General features: G+C 37.0%; 2 protein-coding genes across 4 annotated transcripts in view; both read right to left on the reverse strand.

The window, feature by feature from the left end:
- The window catches only part of LOC109220604 (cytochrome P450 71D8-like), a 14,824-nt gene extending 13,077 nt beyond the window's left edge, over positions 1-1,747 (reverse strand). Inside the window, exon 1 of the mRNA XM_019385062.1 lies at positions 824-1,747. Coding sequence (XP_019240607.1) covers positions 824-1,747 — 924 coding nt within the window. The remainder of the gene's footprint in view (positions 1-823) is intronic.
- Positions 1,748-5,913: 4,166 nt separating this feature from the next.
- On the reverse strand, positions 5,914-11,210 carry LOC109220605 (cis-abienol synthase, chloroplastic-like). 3 transcript variants are annotated; one of them, XM_019385063.1, is made up of 15 exons: positions 10,985-11,210; positions 10,783-10,848; positions 10,611-10,669; positions 10,257-10,545; positions 9,926-10,106; positions 9,062-9,285; positions 8,666-8,786; positions 8,483-8,580; positions 8,180-8,397; positions 7,926-8,035; positions 7,665-7,763; positions 7,351-7,566; positions 7,096-7,237; positions 6,765-7,010; positions 5,914-6,506 (listed from the first exon to the last, which is right to left on the reverse strand). In XM_019385063.1, exons 2-15 carry the CDS (start codon positions 10,841-10,843, stop codon positions 6,189-6,191), a joined length of 2,382 nt encoding a protein of 793 aa, XP_019240608.1. In that variant the 5' UTR covers positions 10,844-10,848; positions 10,985-11,210; the 3' UTR covers positions 5,914-6,188. The 3 variants fall into 3 exon arrangements, with proteins under 3 accessions (XP_019240608.1, XP_019240609.1, XP_019240610.1); XM_019385064.1 differs by having other exon boundaries at positions 10,978-11,210; XM_019385065.1 differs by lacking the exon at positions 10,985-11,210 and having other exon boundaries at positions 10,641-10,669; positions 10,783-10,932.
- Between the last annotated feature and the right edge of the window lie 6,130 nt (positions 11,211-17,340).

Raw genomic sequence — 17,340 nt, forward strand, 5'->3', positions numbered from 1 at the left:
GCAATAGACACGGTCCAGCATATATACTGGAGTTCGGTGCACTTGTGTATGAACTCCAGCATATTATGCTGGACCAGTATACTTTGCTGGCTACAGTATAATATACTGGAGACCGGAGCACTGGTGACTCCAAACTCCAGTATATTAATATACTTGCTGGAACTCCAGTATATTATGCTGGAGTTCTAGTGTATTTATGCTGGAACTCCATCATATTATGCTGGAGTTCCAGCATACTATCCTGGAACTCCAGTATAATATGCTAGAGTTCAAGTATACTTATGCTGGAACTCCAGCATAATATACTGGAGTATTTTTCGGGTTTTGAATAGTATTTTTGCTCAAATTTATCTTTACATAAAAAATGGCTACATTTCGATTACTTTTGAAATTGGGCTATTTTTGAACGACCAATTGTAAATCTGGTTATTTTTAAATTTCTCCCTAACAATGAAATATAAAGTAAAAATAGTTCGCCGAGCCCAAACCTATATACTCACAAAATTGCAGGAAGTCAGAGTCCGACGAACCCACAACTCCGTCAATGATAAACCAATGGTTATAGATTCGATATCCACAAACGGAAAAATATATATAAAACACATGAACTCAAGGTTCTAAGGTTATTATTTCTCTTCTCTTTAACGCCCTCCTACTTAAGCAATCAACGGCTCTCAGCTAAATCTAACAAATTAAATTGTAGTACAAACTTGACGCATATAAGCTATTTCAGTCCAATAGACTTGCGATTAAAGGAGAAGAATTAATGAGTGGTAAAACAAAAAATGGGAGAAATTAAAACAAGAAGAGACCGGCTACTTACCAAGACTGTAGCTTTGATAACATTTCTAGTGATAGGAATCGGAAAATCTTTGCTCTCCTTTAGTTTCAGAAGTACATCCACGATATCTTCCTCTATTTGCTTGCCATCACCATCAGTACTTCCTGATCTCTTCAATTCATGTTCACGTATAATTTGTTCAACAATATGATCAGCCTTATGATGCATTTTCGTTAATTTTCGCTTTAGGCCACTAATTAATTGAACTATTTTCCAGGAAGGATATAGATCGGCTGCGCTGAATATTCCCGCTAAGCTTACGAATTCTTTCATTACCATTAAAAATGACTCCTGATCTGTACATGCCGTCCTACCAACAGCAGCTTTACAAGTGATAGCAAATTGCAACAGACTCAGTCTTTCATTCAAGTCAATGGGTTTCCCTACTTCTGCAGCTGCAATTGACTTAACAAGATCACGCACCTCGTCAAACATCATGGGAAAAAACGAGTGGATCCTCTTCAGACCAAGGAGTTCCGAGTTACAAATTTTTCGCATCTGTCTCCAGAAGTCACCATATGGAGCGAATGCCATATCAGAAAAACCGTACATCATTATCTTCCCAACGAAAAGCTCTGGCCGGTTAGAGAAAGTGAGATCATGTGTTTTGAAAAATTGTTTGGAAACTTCAGCAGACGAAACGACAAGAACCAAACGTTGACCGAGCTTTAGGTGCATCAAAGGCCCGTATTTAGCTGCTAATTTACTCAGAGCAACATGTGGTTGGAACTCTGATGATCCGAGGCAGAGCAGTTGATGCAAGTTCCCTATCAGTGGGAGCTTCCTCGGCCCTGGTGGCAATTTCTGCTTACTGTTTGCATATTTGTTGTACCCTTCGATTGTTATGAAACATAAGGATAACAATACAAGGAAAATGGAAACGAAGAAAGATGTCTGGATTTCCATGGGAATTTGAAAAAAGATTGAGAGGTTCAGAAAGACCAAGAGGGTGTTTGGCTAAGCTTATAAGCCGGTCAAACTGGCTTATAAATACTTTTTGGCTTATCTACGCGTTTGGTAAAATTAAAAGTGCTTATAAGTTAAGTGCTTATAAGCCAAAAATAAGCTAAAAGCCATAAGTTGGTCTCCCCCAACTTATCAAATTTCAGCTTATAAGCACTTTAGGTTTGACCAAAATATTTACTATTCTATCCCTAAAATACTTCTTTTTAGAACAAAACTCTTCGTATACCCAGTTTTCAGCTGCTTATTATTAATTTCAGCACTTTTATCCAAACACGTAACTGCTTATTTTTTAAATCAGTTTCAACACTTAAAAGTGCTTTTTAGCAGCTAATGCTTATCAGCTACTCTAAATCAGCTAAGCCAAACGGGCTCCAAGTCTGCTTAGCTTGCCAGGTTTTTGAGACGCCTTCTTTCTGATTTCCTCGCTCCACTGTTATATGGTCATACAGTATAACTTATTTAACTTACATATGCCCACTGATAGCACAAAGATTTTTACGTTATCATGTCATTCAAAAGATAAACACTTCATAAAAAAGATGATATGTTGTATTTTGAAGCTTGCCTAGTGCGGTTTACATCTCCGGTGTAGTTTGCGAGCTATTGTACAGTAAGCAGGTTACTTAGTGCACCCAAAGAGTAGCGGCTCCGGGTCCCTGGGAACTTTTACCTGATAGTGTAAAATAATTCATATTAGGGGACAATCAGATAGCACCGAGCGGAGCAAAGGGAAGGGGACTAATTTAAAATTTTGTTTGGTGTATGGCCAAATATATTGAAGAAAGTATAGGGAGTTGAAGATTTATAAATTTGTAATGGTGAGCCTCGCTTACGCAAATTTAATATTTCTCGTTCCTAACCGATCGAATCTTCAGATTTCACGTGGTGTGAAGATTTTTATTTAGAATTTTAAGAGATAAAAATAAAAAGGGCTGTTATGACTACATTAAATTGTGTGTCCATTTTAATTTTTTTAAGAAGCTTAAGTAAACTAAGCTTTCTGAAGAGGTTTACAATGAAACAAGTAGGTTGTAAGTAGCTCATGCAAATAGATTGCGAGCAATTAGAAAGGATTGTAATCAGCTTATTACACGCAACTTGCTTTCTTCCGTAAATAGAGAGTAATGATTTGTTTCAATTTGAAAAAAATAATAATACATTACTTTGTCTTTCTCTATATATTCACTCTCTTCATTTGCTTTATATCTTATAGCACGTTATTAGCCTGAGTCTCTACTATTTTTTCTATGATGATTACTTGTGTTTACCCTCAAAATCGGATAACAATTAAATTTGTATGCGGTTTTAAGGATACGTGATTTAACTTGATACAAATTGAGAAATCAGATTATTATTGAAATTAATGATAGAAAAGTAAATGCAAACCACACAAGTTGAACAATCTTGGCCTTGAAGGTTGGTCACCCTCGAGTCAAAAATGCCTTAATCGATACCGAAACAGAATGATGCGATAATAAGAACTAGTATTAACAGTATATTTCTTTGTGATGCATATTAAAATGTGTCCCATAAATTATCAGATCCCCTTTTATATAGTAGAGGAGTCCTACTCTAGGTACATTTCTATAAAAGGTAAATATCTCTTGATTTGTTAATTGCCGGTTCCTTGACGATATGCGCCGAGATTCCTGCCGTAATATCCGCCCGGTCACGGATATTTCGGTCTTCCGTTTGTTATTTCCGAGCTCGCTCGAGGCTAAGGTCGATATCGGACTCAATGTTCATCGAAGGCAGGTCTTCCGATCTCAGGTTCTAACTCGGTGAGACTCGAGGTCAATCTCCAGTCCGTGGTCGCCACGTTCTAAGCCAAATCTACCAAGTTGTAGTCGAGCTCGACTTCGACTGTATACAACTTCTAAGTTTTATTATGTAATTTCTTTTCGAAGAAACAAGGAAACATGTGCACATCTGTTATTTGACCATGTTCATTGGGAGAATCTCGTGGGGGTTTTGACACAGTTACCCACAAAAACAAAACTATTTACCCTTGTCTACCCATTTGCTTTTCTACCCATAAACTAATTACATTTCCTACCCATAGTAGGTTTTGTGGGAAATTTTCTCTTTATTCTCCAATTCTTTTTTATTTCTATGCTTCTTTTCTTTTCTTTTGCTTTTCTCCTTTTCTTTTTTCTTGTTTTCTTCTTATTTTTTTTCTTTTTTCCTATTCTAATTTCATTTAACTTCTTTTCTTTATATTCTTTTTCTCTTCATAATCTGATTTCATTTACTATTTTCACTATTTTTTATTATTCTCTTTTTTATATTATTACTAAAGAAAAATCAAATTGTGTACCAATTAAATGTAGCTAATACAATCAAAAAATATTAACTAACATTTGATACCAGTATAGTATATAGTTATACCAACAGGGTATACAATTGTACGCAAAGAGTTAAAAAAGTTTAATTCAATTATTAAACTGAAATAATATCAGTTGTCAATAAAAATTTTAAAAAAATCTAAAAGGATCTAATTGTAAGAGTATACCGTTACATTATATAGCATACTATAATTTTTTTTTTTTTTGCATTTTCAATTTGCCGTTCACGCTAGGTAAAAGCTTAAAACAAATTAAAAGGGAAAAGGCAAGTGAATTTATGGGTAATAAGTATACTATTGTAGTATATTGTATACTATTACAGCATATTGTTACAATATCTTGCATATTATTACAGTATACCATAACAATATATTTGTATACTATAATGGTATACTGTTGTAGTATAACTATATACTCCTATAGTATATTAGTATACTGTAGCAGTATACTGTTAGGTAATAGTGTTCTTCTTCGATTATTACTGTAGTTGTGTTCTTCTTCGATTTTCAACTGAAAATTTCGATCTCAATCACCTCAAATCAGCTCCAAGTCTCGACCAAACTGACTCAACATTTAGTTACAGTTGCCACTGATATTTAATCACGCCAGTCAAAATCTAATCAAACAATTACAAACTCGACAAATGCAATTTATGATTTTCAAGTTTCAAGGTCTTTCAATGGTTGATCTAATTTTTCTTACAATAAATCACTATGAACTTCTCAAAAGATATTAGAAATAATTATTTGTAACACTAAACGTTCAAGTTCTCCTTCATTGCAGGTACTAATTGTTTCGGTTTTGAAAAATTTGCTAATTACTTTTAATATTAGTCATTTAATACTCAATTACTAAATTGTTAGAGTTCTACATTCCTTTTGTTAGTTGCATTTGATTTTTTTTTAATTATCACCGATAAATTAAAATAAAAAATCAGCATAGCTACTAAGTACAGAGAAAGCCTACTTTGAAATTTTTTTATAAAAGAACAAGGGGGACATTAATGTTTGGAACCAAATATAAGCTTCAGCAAGAAAGGAAAAAAAGAGAAAGGGAGAAGAAAAAGATGAGGATAAGTGCAGGGTAGTTGTAGTAGATGAAGTATGCGGGTAAATACTTTTGGTCGGATAGGTATATAATGTAACTAGTTTGAGAATAGGTAGAAACGGGTAATTATTTTATAGTAGGTAGGTATATAGCATAAATTGCTCAATCTCGTGGGCACCTCTAAATAGACCCCTCATGTGCTTATTAACTCAACAATAGTTGATTCCCCAAAAGATTAATTGGTTATGAATGTGTCGCTCTGGACTCGTCAGAATACTACTCCCTCCGGTCCAAAATAAGTGATTTTTTGGATGTTTTCACACAGATTAAGAAATTCACCTTTTAGCATTAATTAGCAATTGAATTGACCATATTAACCTTTACTATCTCACATAAATCCTCCTAACACATATTCCAACACTATTTACTCCAAGGGCAATGTAGGAAAAAAATAATTAATTCATTCTTAAAATCTGGAAAAATCACTTATTTTGGACTACAGGAAAAAGGCCAAAAAAATCACTTATTTTGGACCGGAGGGAGTAGTGAAGAGTTGACAAAACTTAAAAGAAGAAATATTTTAAGGAAGAGATCCCTATACCTTTTATATATATATATATAGTCTTCCAATCTTTTCAACTATCAATATTAGACTTTGTTCGCACATCCAACTACTTTATATAATGTCAATCATGTGGTGACAAGATTTAGGTGTTGACTAACAAATGGCAAATCAAACTTTGAAAACATTCCAAATATAACTCTAATTATTTCAACAATCTAACTGAAGGTCTCACTACATTTTACAACATAACTAACAATAAGTTGAAGTATAGAAGACAAAAGGAAATTTTCCAAATGCTCTGTGATCAATGAACACAATTGGTCATAGAGATATATAGCATCAGGATAAGCTAACATTCAGTTTAAGAACAACAAAACTCATTAAAATCTGCTTGGGGTTTCAGCACTGGCTATTTGGCGAGACTCTAGGCTTGTGTTGGGGATAGGTCGACTGGTTTGTAAAATAATGTGTTTATATTACTCTTGAGTCCCTCTGGAGAGCGAAACTCATTGCCGTTTGAGTATAGAATATGAGCTACTTTGCTCGTGTTCCAAAACAGATCTTTGCATACTTGCGGCAACTGACTGCTTTCTTTCTTATGAAGCACCATTCTCAGCAATTTTCTTCTGTTCTTCTCCAGCATTTCTTTTACCTCTTCTACTGCCTCTTCTTCCGAAACCGTTCCTTCACTTTGTGTTACGAGTATGTTGACTATGTTACTTGACCTCTCTTCTTTTTCTTTCTGCAACCAAAAGATATTGTTAAATAGATATTTATAGCGTAACCGGTAAAGTTGCTGCCATTTAGACCAGAATGTCACGAGTTCGAGTCGTGAAAACACTCTCTTGTAGAAATGCAGGGTAACACTGCTTACAATAGACCCTTGTGGCCTGGCCCTTCTCCCGACCCCGTGCATAGCGGAAGCTTAGTGCATCGGATTGTCCTTTTTTAGATATTTATAGTGCAACTACAAAATAAATGAAGAAATAAATGAACTCACCTTGTAAGTTTGAGTGTCATTAAGGAGTCTACACACTATAGTCGTACATTTGCATATTTCACCAAGTTCAGCACTTTTTATAACTTCCTCCGAAAGTTTTGGCGCGAGAATATATTGTGTTGTAAAAAGAATAGCTTTGACAGCTATAGTAACACAGGCAATTGACAAATATTCTTCTACACTTGGTGTCTTCTCTTCTCTCCACCATTCTACTTCTCTCATCATGCAATTCAGAACATCAAGAAACTGTCCATAGTTCATCAATCCTTTCAATTAGAAGCAAATGAGAGAAGTCACTAAGCGAAAATTAAATTACCAGACTATAGCGTACCAAGTCAAATATTTGATCTTTAACACATCGACCTTGCATAATTTCTGCCATGGCTGCAAATTCATTAAAGGTGTTGTATATTGCTAAAAATAAAATTTCAACTCTCTCTGAAACGTAGCCTATGGTTGAATACCGATTCCACCTGTAAATAGACAAAAGTTATGTAACACTTCAAAAATAAATAAAAACTATGGATTGAAGGACAAAGGAACTGATTTTCTGGAAAAATAAAGAGAACAAGAACAGTTATAGTACCCTTTTACTAATTCGATTAGGTTGAGCAACTCCTCTTGGGAAGCCAATTCGTCAAAAAAATCATCCAATGCAGTTGTGAGCAAAACATATTTTGCAAACACGGAACGAGCATCCGAGAATTCAGGCCCGAAGAGCAATGAAGACATTGGCATATATGAAGTGTATATATATTTTTGTGAAATTCCTAATTGGTCTAGTTTGCAATCGTCATACCACCTACAGAAAGTTTGACAAAAAAATGATAGTAAAACATATTGGGGAGCAATAAGCATCGAAGTATGTCATGTTCGAGTCAAGAAAGTTGGTTGTGATACCTCTTGAGTTCTTGAATATCTTGCTGGTGTACTGTTTGGCAAAAATTAAAATCATGCATAGAGAATAGTAAGAAATTCATGTTGTATATGTTGGGGGACCTAAAAGAGAAAGAAAACAATAAATTGCATTGTTAGAAATGGTAGGAACATTTTCTCCTATTCAAATTGTGAGTGAGTATAAGAGATCATTTCATCTAAAAATATGGATAGAAATCATTAGCGAAGATAGACATGTATAGGTCCAGAGAATCGAACCTTTACCTGTAAGCTGTTTTTGAAAATTTGAACATATTTACATCATATGACTCGATGTATCGTCTATTTTCGGCTCGTTCAAGGGTTGCACTGAAATTCCTCAAAGCGTGTTGCACCTAGCATTATTTTCCTCAAGATTATGATCACACTCCTTGTTCATGGGATTTAAATGAATTTAAAAATTGATCCATACATAGTAGAAATGAAAAACAATAAAGAAATATCTTAGCATCAATTGTATAATTAATTACGTAATATACCTCGTTTTGTGACATCCTATCAAGATTATTCTCCTCTAATAACTCCTGCTGCAGTAAAGCTTCTGTCCAAGTACTTATTTCATCCAAAATGTTATCTTTCTCATCAAAGGCTAACTGTGAAGCTTGGTGTAGCTCAAGAATTGCATCATCACGACTTGTACATTGTGCATTCAATGAATTGATGATATGTTCTTGACCTTTGAATCGTGCTAATTCTTCTGCAGAATGTTAGCATATTAACTACAGGACGTTCAATCGTGCAAAGTTTTAAGGCGAGTAATTAAACGATTTTTATCAACAAACCAGAGGAAACTTTGTAGTTGCACATCCGTAATAGTCGAAACGCCATGGCACAATAAGCAACATCTGAAGAAACTTCTTCGTCCTTTTGCTCCCAAAGTCTGTTTGTCATTAATCAGGATTACATGTTGATAAGACTAAAAGATGGATTTATTAATCAAGGTATATGATATGTTTGAAACTTACCTGTATGTTTCATCTAGAACAGTTTTGATTTCTGCTTCGAAATGTCGGTCTACCCCCAGCTTTTGCAGGGTATCGACCATTTGCAGACGTGTAGGTATTGTCGTAGGATATATAGTAGGAACTTCGTATAGACGCGCCAAGAAAAGAAAGAAGAAACTAAATATTAGCAATGGAAAATGGGTTGGAGATAAAATAATGCAGAGCTTGTAAACTGAAGCTAAACATTAGCTAGCAATAGTATAATATTTCCTATGTTGCGCGGACTCTCTAAAATGTAGCCACACCCGTGTCGGATTCTTTAAAAATGCACTACTTTTGGAGGATCCGACACGTATCCTGTCACATTTTCGGAGAGTCCGAGCAACATAGAATATTTCAGGTGATCATAGTACATACCCCAATTTTTGTGATGTTTCAGGATTGAATTTATGTATCCAAGGCACTTCTCATCATGGCAATGGAAAATCAAAGCAGCTGCAGTAGTGGCTGGTGAGTTGAAAAGTGATCCGTTCTTCTTTTGATAAGTCATCAATTCTTCCCATTGACATAATTCGCCAAGGCCTTCAGCATAATAATATGCAAGCTTGGTTTTACACTCCTTGAGATCATTCTGTAACATCCTGGCTTCAAATAGATTTTAAAATTTGTTTAATAAGTTTTAGAACTCAATTAAGTAGTGATTATAAATGAGAGTTAGGTTAGTTAAATAAATGAGAGTGAGTTTGAAATATATTCAAGTATTAAAATTAGCAAAAGACTTTATATGGGTATAATTGACATTCTTTTTCATCCCATAAATACATAACAGCTTGTTTGGATGGTTGTTACGTATCGTTTCATAATGTATCGTATCGTATTGTATTGTATCGTTTGATGAATACAATGTTTGGATGTATTGTGTTGTTTTGGCGTCGTTTCATGGTATCACGCACCTGTGATATGATGAATAAACTTGCAATATTATAAAGAAAAATTATGGTACGTATATAAAAAGGTAGGGTAAATGATAAAATAAAAATATTTAATAAAAATGAAGGGTGAGATTGAGAGAAAAACACAAGGAAACGACGCGACCACACCAAATCGGTCGTTACATAAAGTGGCACATTTCATCGTTACGTAACGACAGATTTAACAATACGATACAATAAAATTTAAGTAACAATGAAAACAAACAATGTATTTAAAGTAACAATACGATACGATACGATAGGTAACAACCATCCAAACAAGCTGTTAATTTTTTTTGAAAAACAATACCTTTCCATTGCTGAATCTCGTTTCTGGAACAAGACATTTACGAGGCTTTGGTCCAAAGGCACATTCAAGTTCAGTTCCCCTGCATACTTGATCATGCTAGGAAATATAATATCGAATCCTGCCGCTGAAATTTGACCCTTATTATCAATTGACCAACTCTGTCTTCCTATATAATCGAGTCCTGAAAATGGAAGAATAAAGGAAATACTAAGGTCCCGTCTGTCCATACATATTTAAAGTAAGCTTTTACTAAAATTCAACCTAATTAATTCTCTACTTTGGTGGTAGCTAGGTATATATGTGTTTAATTAACTTTGAACATATATATTACCTCTTTGGACTAACTTGTGTCCGACACTCCATTTGGAGAGAGCAAGCAAAGAAGCCAGAGTAGAAGAAAGGGAGTCTTTCACAAGCAATGAGTGAGTAGGACTCAAACCCCAAGATCCATCTTCTCTCTGATTTTCAAGGATCCAATCCAAGCACTGTGCAAAACATGGCTGCTTTGGCTCATCTCTTGAAGGGACCATGGCTACCCAAGCAGTGTCATAGCAAGATGGAGATATCTCTATTTTCCCAAACGTTTTTCTTATTCTCTCCTTTACCTCTTGGGCCCCTACCTGTAGTCATTACAATTAATTAGAGGTTAAAACATATCGTTGTAATCATGAGCTCAGCTTATTACCGAAGAAGCAGGGTTGCAGTTGCATCTTACTATGGACGGCCTGTAGTGAAATCCGTATCCTTTCAATAAAAGGGAGAAAAAAGAAAAACTGAATTAAGAGCATTATCGATTACCAGAACAGACGGACATATCTAATTTGTCATCGAAATGAGTTATGAAGAACAAAACTTGCCATTTGTGACTTTGTAATCGGAGAGGGATATGGTTTTGCTTCTGCTGCCAATGTGTAACATGTTTACTACCACCAAGAAAAAGTAAAGGATTTTGAGTGAAAAAAGACTTGAATTAATATTAATGGTGAAGCGAACATAGACATGAAACAATATAGTAAAAGTATCCAATATATAGAGGTAGTTGAACCGCTGACCTCTTACCTGGTAAGGACCTTCCACAAAACCAGAGCGCCTAAAACCAGTTTTTATGTCGTACTAACAATAAATAATTTGACCTAACTTCAACTTTGGAAAACTTCTGGGGATTCTGCTATTGGGGTTTTAAGGTGTGAATGGATAAAAATTATTTTTTGAATTGCACCTCTTCAATGGCACTTTCTTGTTGCTTATAAATTCTGAAATTTCTCCCCTCTTAAAATTCTGAAATTTCTCCCCTCTTCTCTGTATTATTTTTCCAATAATAAATATAAGTATAAGAGTGATATGCTCGTCATTGCTAAGTTCTGTAAGTTGAAGTGCAGCTATTACAGAATAATTTTTTCGGGAGAAATTAGAGCCCGTTTGGATGGGCTTGTTGTAAGTGACTTTTAAGCCAAAAGCGATAAGTTAGGAATTCTAGCTTTTGACTTTTGGCTTATTTTTGTCATTTTAGCTTAAAAACAAGTGCTTAAAAATACTTTTTACTTTATCCAAACACTACAAATGGCTTAAAAGCTATTTAGGCTTAAAATCACTAAAAATAAGTCAATCCAAACGGGCTCTTAGTCTACAAACTCCGGGCAACAGTGAGAGAATTAAATTGCTTAAGGGCTCTTTCGTTTGCTTGACCGATATATCTGATCAGAAAAGATGTCAACGGGCATGATTTAATTTTACTTTTGTTGCGTGATCAGATCGTTAATCACGGAAAAAATTGAATCTCTTCGTTAGTATTGTTTACCCTTAAAATTGGATAACAAGTAAACTTATAATGTGGTTTTAAGGACACATGATTTCACCTAATACCAATTGATAAATATAAAGATTAGTAATAAAAATTAACAATAAGATAAAGCAAACCAATATTGAAACGCAATTCAGCCCTCGAGCTAGAATACCCTCGAACTGATTGGTGCAAGAACAATTAAAAATATAACAAGCTGATGAACCAGAATATAAACGAAAGAGAAAGTGTTATATTGCTTTGATATGTATGGATAATGTAAGATGGTTACAAGTGATTAGAATTCCCCTTTATATAGTAAAGGAAATCAACTTGTGGTACAAGTCTAATAATAGAAGGAAATCCCATGATTAGCGAAATACCCGTACTTGATTTTGATCCGTTCCGAGATTTTCGCCATGATCCTCGATCAATCGCGAATATCTCGCCTTTCCGTTATTATGCTATCTTCGGTCTTGTTAGACGTCTATCCCGTTTGGCCTCGATCATTACTGGTCTCGATCTCGATAGTAACTTCGAACCCCGAACTCGGTATCTTATCCTCATGTCTCGGTCCGATATACTACGGGGCCGATCCTCGATCCATCCCCCCCCCCCCCCCCCCCCCGTCTCGGTTGATCACTAAAATCGGGTGGGCCCAATTTTAACCGTATACAGATAGTCCCCTCGTTTTTTGGAGTATAACGACAAGAAACGAATTGAGTCCTCGATCTTTACCCCGATTTGCCATGACATCATCACTATGACGTAAGCAATAGAGGAAACAAAAGCTCGGAAGCTGGCCTTTCCCGAGGAAGACTCCGAGAACTCTAGCGAGTCTAGCGATGCAGAAGATTCTGAGGGTGAAAACACTTCTACCGATAAGGATCGTGCTGCCTAGGCTTCGTGCTTTTCGTAATTTTTTGCTTTTATTTTGAGGTTGATCGGCCCTTGTAAAGAATTCTTGATCGGGACCTACAACACTTGTAAAAAGGTTTTGACGAATATATAAAGCTTTTTTCCCTTCCATGGCTTTTGAATCTGTTATCCTTTTGTGCGGGTCAAAGCGCCTTAGCATAAAATTGCTTTTGAAGGTCCAAAGTTTGAGATGGTAATGACCGACAACAAGTACTGCCCTCGACCGTTTCTGATCGATTGACCTCGAATGACCATTTGAACTTGAGTTTAAGTAGCTCTTAGGCTCAACAGTCGATTTGCTCGAACTTGAGGTAAGGTAGCCTTTTGGATTGATGGTCGAGTGAGTACTTGTCCGAACTCGAAATGAAAATAGCCCTTAGGATTTATGGTCGAGTGAGGACATGTTCGAACTCGAGATAAGGTGGCCCTTGGGCTCGAAAGATAGTCCCCGAGCAAGAATTTTTTCGAACTCGGGTAAGCCTTGGGCTTAGTAGTCGAGTGAGTACTTGCTCGAACTAGAAATGAAAATAGCCCTTAGGCTTTATGATCGAGTGAGGAAATGCTCGAACTCGAGATAAGATGGCCCCCGGGCTCGAAAGATAGTCCCCGAGTGAGAATTTTTTCGAACTCGGGTAGCCCTTGGGCTTAGTAGTCGAGTGAGTACTTGCTCGAACTCAAAGTAAAAGTAGCCCTTAGGCTTTATAGCCGAGTAAGGATGAAACCTCGAACTCGAAGTGAGAGTGGCCCTTAGGCCTTTGTATTTTTTACAGATTTCGGACGTCTCTGATCCGTGTTAATTAGGCCGTAGCCTCTTTAGTTTAGAACTTTCCCTTTGGGCTCATTTTCTATTTCACTTCGAGCTTGCCCGAAGTGTCAATACCCGAGTGAGGTGGCCGTGGCCTGTAAAAATCGAGGGTCGCCTTTAAGGTCTTATGATCTCGAAGTTTTAATAATTCCATTTCGTTTGTTTTTCGGACGGCAGTCCCAAGCATGGGGTTAGTTGTTCGAACTTCCGTCATGATTGGCCCTTAAGCCTGTTTACACAATAGATCAAGAGTATGAAATTGTAAAGTAGGAAATTTTTCTAAGGCATGGGATATCGGCAAGGAAAAATACTTCTCTCAGTAGATGATTATACATGCTTACATGTTTGATGTTAGGGCTCGAGTAACCTATATGGGCACAGTCCATTCGACTGTTTGACCCTTAAACATCTTCCTATCGAGACCCCGCTGTCACAAAGTGATTTTCTTGCAACAAAGTTGACACTCGATGGCAATGCCCCCCCAGTATTCGAGGCTTATTATAGGAACCTCGGATAATCTTGAATTGCTCTAGGTTAGCACGAACAATGGTTGCCTCATTAAAAACCTCGTCGGAAAAACCCATTTGGGACAAAACCGGTCTAAGGGAAAAAGAGTGCAACGTGTGCTTTAAGATCCAAAACTTTGTGCCGCTCCTTGTCGATCGCCTTCAAGTGTTAGTCGAAAAAATAGAAAGAATTGAATGGGGTCGTACCTTCATTCGGATTTTGGATATTTAACATGATCTTCCTCAGCACTAAGCCCCCGTGAATTTTGACCTCAATCATTTCTCCTCTCATTTCGTGCGAAGCTTCGCCCAGACCCGCTGCCTCTATGGTCTCTGTTGTACGGTTGATATCGATCTCTATTCGACCTTGACTCTCAATCGATGTCCCTTTTGATCCTATCCATGGGCCTGTTAGGAAAAACAGATCCGGAAGGACTCCCCGACTGCTCATCCTCGACACTGATCTTCGACTGATATTGATTATGTACGTTGGCCCAAGTGACAGCCGGGTACTCGATTAAACTTTGCTTTAACTGTTGTGAATCTATGGAACTTCGAGTGTTGAGACCTTGAGTGAAAGCTTGAACAGCCCAGTCATCGGTGACCGGAGGCAAATCTATTCTCTCCGCTTGGAACCGAGATACGAATTCCCAGAGCATCTCGTTATCTTTCCGCCTTACCTTGAAAAGGTCCGACTTCCTCGTTGCAACTTTAATGGCTCCGGCTTATGCCTTTACAAAAGAATCTGCAAGCATAGCAAGCGAAACAATAGAATTAGGGGGTAAGTTATGATACCACATTAAGGCACCCTTCGATAGAGTCTCCCGAACTTCTTCAGCAGTACAGATTCAATTTTGTCATCTTCCAAGTCATTTCCTTTGATGGCGCACGTATTGAGGTGACGTGTTCATTCGGATCGGTCGTCCCGTTATACTTGGGAATCTCGGGCATACAGAACTTCTTGGGGATTGGCTTCGGAGCCGCACTAGGGAGGAAGAGTCTTTGCACGAACTTTTTAGAATCCAGTCCTTCCAATATCGGTGTTGCCCCCGAAATTTGATCAACTCGGAAGTTGTACGCTTTTACCCTTTTGTCATTTTCCTCGATCTTCTTCACCCCTGGTTCGATCCGTTTTGTGAGTTCTTCGAGCATCTTCATAATGGAGGAGTCAGTCCCCGATTCATTCTCATTTGGTTTCTCCGGAACTGGTTCGGCTCTGTGAATAACTTCTAGTGAGGGTTCGGGCTCGATCCTGCTTGTGCTCGATTATGATTTTGGAGTTGTGCTACCGCAACTTGTTGAGTCTGCAACATCTCGAATATCATTCAAAGGCTAATTCCTCCTTCTTCACTGCTCTGTGCGTTCTGATCGGCTGCTCGAGTATCCCTGCAGATGCTATTCTCAGGGTCGATGTCCAAATTCCCATTAATGGCAATGTGGGAGCTAATATCGACTGGGTCTACGGAGGGCTGTACGTCGGGGTTGACCGGAGGAACTCCGTTTCCCGGGGCGACAATGTTTTTGTTTCGCCATGAAGACCAAGGCCGTTGTCCGAGTGAGTGGGTGCTACTTGAGAGTTTGACATGTTGATTCCTGAAATCAAAGACACTTACGAGAACAAGTGTAAAGTAGTGTTTGTTACTAGAATTATTACCAGGCAATCAATATTATCCTTAGCCCCACGGTGGGCACCAAACTGTTTACCCTTAAAATTGGATAACAATTAAACTTATAATGTGGTTTTAAGGACACGTGATTTCACCTAATACCAATTAATAAATGTAAAGATTAGTTATAGAAAATTAACAATAAGATAAAGCAAACCACTGTTGAAACGTAATTCAGCGCTCGAGCTACCCTCGAATTGATTGGTGCAAGAACAATTGAAAATATAACAAGCTGATGAACCAGAATATAAAAGAAAGAGAAAGTGTTATATTGCTTTGATATGTATGGACAATGTAAGATGGTTACAAGTAATTAGAATCCCCTTTTATATAGTAGAGGAAATCCACTTATGGTACAAGTCTAATTATAGAAGGAAATCTCATGATTAGCGAAACACCCGTGCTTGATTTGATCCGTTCTGAGATTTCCGCCATGATCCTCAATCAATCGCGGATATCTCGCCTTACCGTTATTGTGCTATCTTCGGTCTTGTTCGACGTTTATCCCGTTTGGCCTCGATCATTACTGGTCTCGATCTCGACAGGAACTTCGAACCCCAAACTCGGTACCTTTTCCTCATGTCTCTGTCCGATATACTACGGGGCTGATCCTCGATCCATCTCCCCGGTTTCGATTGATTAGTAAAATCGGGTGGGCCTGATTTTAATCGTAATACAAGTATCATAACTGGTGATTAAAGTCTCATAAGGTACAGTCACTTCCGCTTCAAGAGAACCAAGATAAAACCAAAATCTGAAGATTGTTCGCACCTTCTGCTATATTTATTTCAATAAAGTGAAGACAATTTGCATATAACAACGCTTTGGGATTCTTTTTAAGCATGATAGAAAGAAAACTGGATGAACTTTTTGTTCTTAAATATTCTTACAATGCACCAGTAAGGTTCTAATAATCAAAGGAGGCGTCGCAACTTCAAAATGTTTTTGCTATGTCAGGCCATTGCTTTGGATATTTTCAGAAACATCCCTCCAGGTTTCGGTCTATCACACTGACCTCCCTTGTAATTTATGATATTACGCGTATCTCCCTTATTTTGATTTTGTTGTAACCATTCTTTAAACCTATTTAAAATCAATATAAAAATATACAATTTGACAGATTTGCCCTTTTTAATATTAATTTCTTTCAATTAATAAGTATTATCAACATAGCTTACTTAACAAATTCTTTAAAAATAAAAAAGCATGTTCTTGAGTGAAAAGTCCTCTTCATGACCCCGTATAAACATACCAACAAGTCCATAGACCTAATCCAAACTTATCCAAGGGCTCGAAACACCACGAATAACATCAAAACCAAAAAGCGACGATCAAAATCCTTCTCTTACGTTCAAGAACTTGCAACTTCCAATCAAGTGTCTGATTCAAGCCTAACCAATCCCGATCCCAACCAAACTTTACACATAAGTTTCAAACTACTATATGAACCTATTCCAAGTCCTGAAACAATAATCGAAGTCCGATATCATCAAAGTCAACTCTCGGTCAAACTTATGAATTCTCCAGCTCGTCAAATTGCCAACTTCCAGCAAATAGAGCAAAAACAACCTAGGAACCTTTAAATCCAAAGCCGAACATACATGGAGTCCAAAATCACCATACAAACCTACTCAATTCACCAATCCGAGGTTGTCTACTCAAAAGTCAAACCTTGATCAACTCTTATAACTTAAGCTTTTAAAGATAAAACTAAGCGTTCCAATCATTCTCAAACCTTC

Source organism: Nicotiana attenuata, unplaced genomic scaffold (genome assembly GCF_001879085.1).
Source record: "Nicotiana attenuata strain UT unplaced genomic scaffold, NIATTr2, whole genome shotgun sequence".
Taxonomy (NCBI): Eukaryota; Viridiplantae; Streptophyta; class Magnoliopsida; order Solanales; family Solanaceae; genus Nicotiana; species Nicotiana attenuata.

Bases quoted from the DNA above. Each gene is read 5' to 3' on its own strand.
- LOC109220605 (XM_019385063.1), bottom strand. From the start codon at position 10,843: ATGTTACACATTGGCAGCAGAAGCAAAACCATATCCCTCTCCGATTAC. The intron at 9,286-9,925 runs GTATTGTTTTTC...ATTTGAAGCCAG, and splicing joins CGAGATTCAGCAATGGAAAG to GATGTTACAGAATGATCTCA. The intron at 7,764-7,925 runs GTAAAGGTTCGA...TTTCTCTTTTAG, and splicing joins TTTTCAAAAACAGCTTACAG to GTCCCCCAACATATACAACA.